Source organism: Copadichromis virginalis, linkage group LG7 (genome assembly GCF_057382275.1).
Source record: "Copadichromis virginalis isolate Kocher_CV1m ecotype Utaka linkage group LG7, C_Virginalis_male_GT1.1, whole genome shotgun sequence".
Taxonomy (NCBI): domain Eukaryota; kingdom Metazoa; phylum Chordata; class Actinopteri; order Cichliformes; family Cichlidae; genus Copadichromis; species Copadichromis virginalis.
Genome location: NC_140624.1, coordinates 60,136,489 through 60,146,467, shown reverse-complemented (window position 1 = coordinate 60,146,467; position 9,979 = coordinate 60,136,489). Strand labels below are relative to the sequence as shown.

Sequence of the window (9,979 nt, the reverse complement as noted above, 5' to 3'; positions counted from 1 at the left end):
CGTTACCAAGCCTCTGGAGTTCTCCAGAGGCTTGTTGAGGAGGTAATTTAGCCATTTGAGTCAGCTGTGTTGGCTCAAGGACACATCTAAAACCTGCAGGACACTGGCCCTCAAGGCCTGGAGTTGCCCACTCCTGTCATAACAGAACCAGGTACAGGAAGGGGCCTCCATCTGTCGTGATTGGGGGTGATGGTTGACATCCATCCATTTTGTTTTGCTTATCCAATTGATGGTCATAGCAGAGATGGAGCTTGTCAGTCAGTTGCAGGGATAATGCATAGTGACAGACAACAGTGCAAACTCATATTCACACCTACAACCAATTTCGAATACCAATTAACCAAAACAATAACAACTCCAATATGGTAGAACCCAACTGAGTTATCGATGGGCTGATATATCCGCCGATATATCTGCAATCTTCTGCCCTGAGCCGCTGTTTCTGTGCTGCCCAGCTGTGGTGACAGTGGCACAACATGTCGCCCACTGATTTTTACCATCTCTGCAGAAACTCTGACATTGGCAAATTATGTATTCGGAGCAGGCGGTGGTGTGTCAACAACAGGTGGACACACTGCAAGACCAGGCAGTGCTGAGCCATTACAGGGGGGGCACGTGATGAAAAGGTTTAGAGACAGAGAGAGCATGTTCTAGGTTCCTTTTTTTAAAAAGGGATTTTCAGAACTGTTGATATATGAAGCAATCCTCATTTAAACATGGGTCAATCCTGTTTTTGGCAATTATGACAGTTTTAATAAAACCTGCAAGTTCCTGCATTTATGCTGAAAAGCAAGGAAAAGTTAAATGATGCTTGTACTCAGTGTTCGGGAGTAACGGAATACATGTACCAGCGTTACGTATTTAAAATACAAAATATGAGTAACTGTATTCTGTTACAGTTACTGTTTAAAAAGATGGTATTCAGAATACAGTTACTTTGTTGAAATAAAGGGATTACACGGCGGTCTTTTCCTGTTTCATATGTTAAGCTGTCCCCTCTCTATTTTTGGTAACTGCATGCTGGTGGAAAACCCAAACAAAACACGCATTAAGAGGCTCTAATGCCTTGGTCTCAATCTCACGGCCCATGTCACCTCTACTTGCGGCCCGCATGAGTCATTTTACCCACACTGGCTTTTCTCTGGGATCTTTGCTCCAGTACGACAGTCTCACGTTTCTGTGGAGAGTAAGTCTGACTTTGATTCTGATTTTCAGGGGGATATGGGGATCATAAATCACAGGTTTGACACAAGATGTATATTATCACCTTATGGTATTATCATCAGCTGTTTTTATGTCTCTGAAGTGAGTCTGTGTGTTCTTCAAGTTGAATGTCCTCTTTCCTTGCATGAACATTAAAATTAAAAATATAAAATATTTGATCTGACACAACACAGTTCGTAAAAAATGAAAACAGTAAAATATCTCAGTTAGAATATTTTTATTACATTTAGTAGAGAATTTATCAAAACAAAATTAGCAATGTTCAGTGTTATTTACAATAAAAACAGACACACAAGATTAAAAACCAACTTGAAGTACACAGATTAAGGCATTAACATCTCATTTGCTAGTGTCTCCTTTAATGAACCGCACAGAAAGTGATACAAAAATAAATTTAAAACAATTCAAGTTTTTCTATAGAAAGGGCTCTATAACAAAACAATAGAGATAGAAACAGGAATTGAGAACAACATCAATCACAGCACAAAAAATTCACGGATACAAAACATGCAAATGCAATACAGCATAGGTAATACAATGGTAATACAGGTCCCATCTAGAAATTATCATATATATATCTATATATATCTATATATCTATAAATATATATATATATATATATATATATATATATATATGCCTCTCCTGTGCTTTAACTCAGTAAAACTAAGGATGCTTTGCCAAATTTTGCAAACCATGCTCCCTTTTTTCCAAATACTAATTGACGCATTAAAGCAACATCATCATATCAATCATATCAATCAGAATCCCATATTCTTACAATAATGTTCATACAGTATATTCAGGGTAATAATGATCTGATCCTCTGTTGAATTTGGTTTGCTCACTTACAAAGAAATGAACAGTCTCTAATTTTTATTGTAGTTGCATTTTAATGGAGAAACAGAATATCAATCAAAAATCCAGACAACTCCATTACTTAAAAGTTATAAATTGAATAGCATATCATTTAGTGGAATAGGTAAATGATCCCCTATAACCTACAGCCAGAATTCTGGCCTCCACAGATTGGTTATGTGCCCATGTAGCACAAAGACTATATTCAGTCTATCAAACATTACAATTTCTGATCTCAAAGCCTTCAGGAAAAGCTTTGTGAGAAAGCTGCTGGTGTGATGGAATAAAAATATAAAACGACTATCAGTCATTCTCGGTCTCCATGTAAGATCTTGCCTTAATAGGTAAGGATGATCATGACCCAAGACTACGATCTGAAGGCAGTTGGGACCACAGTCGCCAAGAACACCATTGATAACACTCTAAACTGTAATGGATTAAAATATTGCTGAGCCCACACGACCCCCCTGGTCAAGAAAGCACATGTGCAGTTTGCACACTTCTAAATGATTCTGGGAACAGTCAGGTGAAAGTGGGGTGGCTGTAGCTCAGGAGGTAGAGCAGGTCAGCTACTAATTGGAAGGCTGGTGGTTTCATCCCTTGCTGCCCCAGTCTGCATGCTAAGTATCCTAACCCTAACCCCAAGCTCATATTAATGTGTGTGAATGCTTAGATAGAAAGCACTTAAAGCATAGAAGACAGTGCTTGTGTGAATGTGGCTTGTTGTATTATGCACTTTGAGTGCTCTAGGAAAGTAGAAAAGTGCTATATAAGAATCAGTCCAAGTCCAGTGGTCATATAGAACTAAAATTGAGCGTTTCAGGGAAGAAAGATGTTGACCCAAAGAATACCATCCCCACAGTCAAGCACGCAGCTGGAAACATTATGCTTTAAGGCTGTTTTTTTTTTGCTAAGGTTACAGCATGACTTCACTGCATTAAGGAACCAATTGGCAGGCCATGTACTGTAAAATGTTGAACAAGAACATCCTTTCCCAAGCCAGAACACTGAAGGATCGTGGATGGGTCTTCCAGCATGACAAATACCCCAAACATATAGCCAAGACAACAAAGAAGTGGCTAAAAAAAGAAGCATATTAAGGTCAGGAAGTGGCCTAGCCAGTTTTCAGATGTCAGTCCTATAGAAAATCAGTGAAGGCAGCTAAAGCTTCAAGTTTCCAAAAACCTAAAGGATTTAGAAAATTTCTGGGCCATAATCACTCCTGAGATGTTTGTGTGGCGGGGTGTTGTCTTTGGCTCTACCGTAGAGGAGGGATGGTGCAGCGGGGTAAGGGTGTAGAGTCAGGGGAGGCTGGCAGACACAGCAAGGACCTATCATCATAATCATGCATCCACTTTTTCTGCAGTAGCTGAGGAGAGCAGTAGCAAGAAGAGCGAGGGCAAGAAGCACTGCCAAGTGACCAGAAGCTGGAAAGCTGCTCACGCAAGCACAAGATTACAATGCACATTGTAAATGAAGACTCTGTAATTACACTGCCAAGCGTGGGTCACACTTGCTACAATGCACAAACCTGGTGACAACTACAAAAAACATCTCACAACTACATCTACCAATAAGGGCTTCTTTACCAAGTACTAAGTCATGTTTTGCCTGAGGATCAAATACTTATTTCACTCAAACCATAATTTTCATGTTTTTTGGATTTTGGTTGATATTTTTCTCTGTCCATTAAAATGAAATTACTACTACTACAGTTCATTTGTTTTTTAAGTTAGTAAACTTACACATTTAGCAGGGGCTCAAACAATGACTTCCTCCACTATATGTATGTATATATGCACCCTATCTCCTCCTTAAAGGATGGGCCAATCTGAATGAAAAATGTCACAAAGAGCAATTATTTTAGCATTTATTTATTCTAAATGTAAATTATTTTGATATTTCTAAACAGGACGTTCATTTCATTATCCCCCTTCGAATGCAATGTTACATCTTCCGTTTGCATTTCTTTCACTTATCACTTTTTATGTATATTGCCCTTAAGTTAATGGTCACTAAAAATTGTACCTGCGATGGAATTGGAATGACGGAACTGAAAAAGCACCACAGTCCTTGCAAAAAAACACACATAAAGTGGGTTTTTGCCAGTAGAAGTAATTTTTAATACTGCAAGGCATAGACATTAAGATGGACAACATCACAGCTCCCTATTCTTGTTAGCATAGAGGATATGAGCCTGACTAAAACATATTTTATCAATTGTAGCAAATATGTAGTCAAATTGACTTTTACGCATCACTGTGATATTTTGTCACTGTTTAGTTGCTTGATTCTAAAAAAAGGTATCTGATGACTGAAAGTGACAGGTAGCTCCTTTGAACAAATAAGTAATGTAGACATGTTTTAGCATCTGTTTAGATATTGTACATAAAAACATTGGAGGACTTTTTAACATTTTTTAATAGTTTCTCTTATGGCTGACACAGCATTTTAGATATACAACAATAAACTACTGTTATCAAGTGAGCTACCATTTGGGTCAGGCACAAGTTGTGGCTACAATACTATGGTAATGTCATGCTAGTTACACTCAAAGACATGGGCTAAAAAGGCAGGAAGTGATAATGGGTATTCCATCCATCTTTATATGCTTTCTATAACAGAAAGTTATAGTCTGATGTGGCCATTTGATTATCTATTGAGCCCTAAGCACCCAGTTAAGATGCAATTAATTCCCTATAAAATGCACACAAATTGTCACTGAAAAGTCATGACAGTTGAGTTCAGATTGCTTGTTGTTCTTTTTTGCGTTCCAATACTATGGTTCAAAATACAGGTATGTATTTTGTGAAATACACCCTTTCTTGCCAAGAGCAGTGTTGCAGAGTAATGGAATACATGTACCGGCGTTATGTATTTAAAATACAAAATATGAGTAACTGTATTCCATTACAGTTACTGTTTAAAAAAGTGATAATAAGAATACAGTTACTGTGTTGAAATAAATGGATTACACTGCAGTCATTTCCTGTTTCACAGGCTGTCCCGTCTCTAATTTTGGCAATTCCCCGCAAACCCAAACCTGGAAACCCAAACAAAACGCAAAATACAAGTCTCTAATGTAAGCGTCCTGTTAATGTTGGTGGCGTCAGTTACACAATGGACCTGGAACAAGCACAACAGAGTCAGCAGTGCGTGGGAAGGAATGTATTTCTTACTTGGAGATTCTGACAACACTTCATATTTGCCAGCAACCAAGCTGCTGAGAGCAATAGTAATAGCACAGTCTGCTCATTTCCAGATTCTCATTTTTATTCTTCAATCATAATAGATTATACTATTTCTTTTATGCTGGGTGTAGGTGCAGGCACTAAGTTTATCCTCTGTCTGAAGAACAGCCAACTTTCTTTAGATTTGCTGCTCCTTGCAAACAGGTTTGAACACCATATGGGTTGGGAGACTAGAGCTGTGTGCCTGAGATGACCTTATTGGAGATATCTGTACTCACTGAGATAATAAAGAGCTAAGAGTAGAAAAAAGCTGTGTGAAACTGTACAATGTGAAGCCAGAGGTTTTACTTGTAAATAAAAATTACTTGTAAATACACTGGCATCAGTGTATTTACTTTAAACACTTTAAACATGTTTAATATGAAAATCCAATATTTTAACACTAATGCGTCTACATATGCATATATATATAATGAGCATAGTACACCCTCTTTAATATCCACAGACTGTACAGATCCTCATTTTGGGGGGTTATTTTTATCTCCATTTGCTGAGAGTAACAATGCTCAATTCATTCCCCCTTGTACCTCAACATGGTGATGTTACACAGCACAAATTCTACAAGCCACAAAATATGTGTTTCAAACATCATTCTTGAGGTAATCGTTAGTAACACACTGGAAAGTATTTGAAATGCTGGTTAAAAGCACAGAATTGGCTCTTCTAAAGTTTTTTTTTACAAGCCTCACTTTTAACATCAAGACAAAACAGCAGACTTTACCCGACTTGTGCACGCAGCATGATTACTGTGTATGTTATCCAGGCAGTTGGTAGCTTTTGCAACGGCACATCTGTGGTATTGTCTCTCACTGCATGTCTACTCAAAATGCTTCTTGAGCTAGCATACTACATCTTCACTTCGAGTAGTACTCTGGACAGCTAACAGTCACTGTAAAGTTAAGGTGATACACTGGACTGGGAGATACTTAGAGAGCACGAATTTATTTTGATAAATTACCCCATAAAAAGGTTTACTTACACAACACCAAATTGTAAGCAACTAATTAATTAAAGATGCAACAATGGCTTGGCCAGGGACCATCTACTTGGAACAGCCTTACGCTATTCAGAGCTCAGAGCCAACCAGAAGCTGCTCTGAAAAAAAAAAACAGTTACAAGAAAAATTATGAAAATTAAAAAAAATGTTAAAGAAAGAGAGGTCAACATAATTTTATCTGGTAAATTTATAAACATACTGGAAATAATGCAACTACCTGATATTTGTTTTGTTATATAAATCCACCTGCTTACTTTTGGTAAGTTAAGATATGTCAGATAACAGTGGGTATATACCAACTCATTTCTGTTAATTATTTGTACCTCTTTTCACTGTTTAAAAAAGAGAAGATCCTGTTATTTAATGCAATTTGGGGGATTTAGGAAGTTTAATTATTTCTTTTAGTATGAAAATAATATTTTACTTTGAGAAAAGTTGAAAAGTTTGTTTGTATATGCTGTAAGTTATAGTTTTTAGAAAAAAAAATCTGAATCAGCAAAAAAAGGAACTTGGAAGCAAACAACCAAATTGCAATTGGTGCATTTGCTTTTGTGTTCACAAACAAATAATTACATTATATATGCTGTAATTACGCTGGAATTCTATAAGCTACATAACTTTGCTGGATTAGACCCGGGTTATAGGGCACTTCACAAATGTAAAAGTGACTGGAACCACGGGGGAAAAAATCACAAAGAACATTTTTGGGGGTTGATATAACTTATTTACGCTCTATATTAACTAGAAAATACAACAAGGAACGTGTCTGCTTAGGGTCAGTTGTGATCAGTTTTTAATTACTGACACTCCTGAATCATAACAGTGACCCGTGTATTTTATCCATAAGATTCGGGCTAAAGTTGTGGAACATTTAAAGAAATTACTTTCAACATGATGAGGGAATACATTAAATTGATATGGAGTATCACACAGGGCCTAATGTTGCTGTCACACAAACATTTAAATTTCCTAGCACAAACAATTTTCTTCTGCCAATTTTCATCATGTTTTTTTAACAGGCTGAGGTTTATTTTAATATACGATTCTATTCTACTTTTACATATTATAATTTTTGATCATAGTAAAATACCTTTCCTTTCTGCAAAGGACCTCATAACTTCATTAACCACTTTAAAACATCTGCCAGTTTAATTTCAGGCATGAAGTGGATTCACAAATCTTTAAGACTTGCAAATCTATACAACTATTTTAAACAACAATGCCTGTTTGAATTTTAGGCTTAATGATTTGATTTTTGTAATATCACTCGCACCTTTCACTTTTCTTATCTATTTAAAAATATATTTTGTAATGCAGTTACAGCCACATAATGTTAATTCCAAATAGACAGACAAGAACATGGAGTCTGTTTTAAAATTCTTATCTTCACATAACTTTAAAGCCAAGTACCTTTGTGTTACCTTTGTGTAAATTCCCTCTCATTTTAACAACTGAGAGGGAATTCACACAAAACGTTATAAACCTAACGTTTCTGGACTACCAGGACCAATAAACAGCATTATAAACCTTGTGATCTGAGTAGTTCAGTGTATAGTTCAGTGTGTGGTTGGTTAGCTCAAACTAAGCAGCTGAAGTTTTTTGATATTGTTACTTCTCTCTGGGTTGAGGCAGTTTTGTTTATTTCATTTTGTTGTAATCATTAAAATACTGATATAAAACCATTCTTGAACACATACTTTCTCTTGCTAGAAAGTCAGACAACACTCAGAAAGTATGTCAAGACAACAGTAAACTCACATCTGCAACCTTGGCACAACTCATATGTGGAACTATTTCTCTACAAAGACTAGATAACAAAAAAGATTAACATCCTATTCAATATCACAGTGTCTGCTGGGGTTATTTTGTGACTCTTTGCTGGGTTCAGACCCCAGATATGTTAATCAGGTTGGCGATAACCTGCCTCAGGTTGACTATTTTCTTCTGAAATTTAAAAAAGTCAGACAGGAATCTCTGTTAGACGTGTTCTCTACAAGCTTGACTAAAAAGAAAAACAATGGATATGAGTTCGAAACTGCAGAAGCGTCCAAAAACATGTGTAGATGAATCCTGTAAAAGCTTTTGGCATAAATTTTGTGGACATCTGTGGCTGGCAAGATAACTGCAAACATGGTACCATGAATAAACATGTTAGCACTTGTCAACCATAAGAATGATTGTTTCTAGTCCTTTATACTTTTAACGTAGGTGTTTTCCCCTTGTCAGCCATAATTGTGCAAAAATTGTTTACCGAGCATCGAAACTAGATCTCAGATCAATAAATAGAAGCTAAGTTAAGGCTACGTCCACACTAATGTGTTTTCTTTTGAAAACGCATAGTTTTCTCTCCGTTTTGGCCTCCCGTCCACACTGAGATGGCATTTTCCCCAAGGAAAAACGCAGCGTTTTGAAAACGCTCTCGAAAATGCAGTGTGCACACTCGAAAACGCAGACTTTCTAAAACGATGATGCATTTTTGTCCTGTGATGCATTCATGTGACCAATTAAACAAAGATAGTGGAGGGCATTATACAGCAGTTGTTTTGATTGCTCTCAATTTTGACAGCCCTAAAAAAGATTAATATCAGTTTGTACATGCTCCAGATAGCTTTTCGTCAAATTCTTTAATTCTCACCCACTTTTGCGCATGCGCAGGACTGGAACGTAAGCGTTTTTGGCCGTTTCAATGTGGACGCACAGCGTGGACGCGGAGCGTTTTCAGACGAAAACGCCGTTTTCAAATCTATCCGGGCTAGTGTGGACATAGCCTAAATTAACATAATTCAGAGGTTACACACCAAACTCCTGTTTCACATCTGACTCAAACCCCGTGCAGCAGTTTCCTCAATTTTGGACTCGCAGTCAACTTTTGAATCCTATATGTCAAAGGTAAGGTTTTACTACTTAACTTACATAGGTCAACTGATGTTGCTGTAAAATTTCTACCATTATGTGCGTGAATGAATCTGAAAGGCAGAGGTCAGTTACAAATTGAAAAAAACACTTTGAAGGAAATAGTGGAATTATTAATAAAAGTTTCTAATTTTTTAGAATCTTAATGTACCAGTAAACTTTGATCTTAAGGAATATAAAATTATTTGGTGCTGCTGTTTCAGAGTCTACAGAACTACAAAGATTAAACAAACTGAGCAAATTGACTATGAAAATAATGGCATCACTTGATCTGTGGTATCACTGGCTACCATTCAGAGATGCAAAGTCAGAAATTCACAGGTTGCTCCTAGTTTGGTCCCAGAATATCTCCCAGTGTAATGGGCTGCTACCTCAGGTGGAGTGTGTCTTGACAGTATTTTCAGCTCTATGGTGATGTCTTTCGGCTCTCTCTCAGGATGCTGTCCAGGCCATTCAGCTGGCGGAGGAAACCTCGGTTAGGGATGACACCTCTGTGGTCTTTTACTGTCTTGATGGCCTCCACAAGCGTCAGATTTTGTCTGATCATCAAGTAGGCTAGCACCAGAGTAGCTGAGCGGCTCACTCCCACAGTACAGTGGACCAGAACCTTACCTGCACATACCAAAAAACATAATCACAAGTCCACGCAAATTAAACAACCTGCATAGAACTCAGTAGCCATGCACACAAAGAACCCAGCACATACACAAAACTGTTTGCTTTGTATCCACTGTGG

At 37.4% G+C, this 9,979-nt stretch overlaps 1 protein-coding gene across 2 annotated transcripts in view; it reads right to left on the bottom strand.

The window, feature by feature from the left end:
• Nucleotides 1-1,426: 1,426 nt before the first annotated feature.
• LOC146706387 (dual specificity protein phosphatase 26-like) overlaps nucleotides 1,427-9,979 on the bottom strand; it is a 13,266-nt gene continuing 4,713 nt past the window's right edge. For both annotated transcript variants that reach the window (XM_085464539.1, XM_085464540.1), the window contains exon 4: nucleotides 1,427-9,855. In XM_085464539.1, coding sequence (XP_085320665.1) covers nucleotides 9,650-9,855 — 206 coding nt within the window. In that variant the 3' untranslated portion in view covers nucleotides 1,427-9,649. The remainder of the gene's footprint in view (nucleotides 9,856-9,979) is intronic.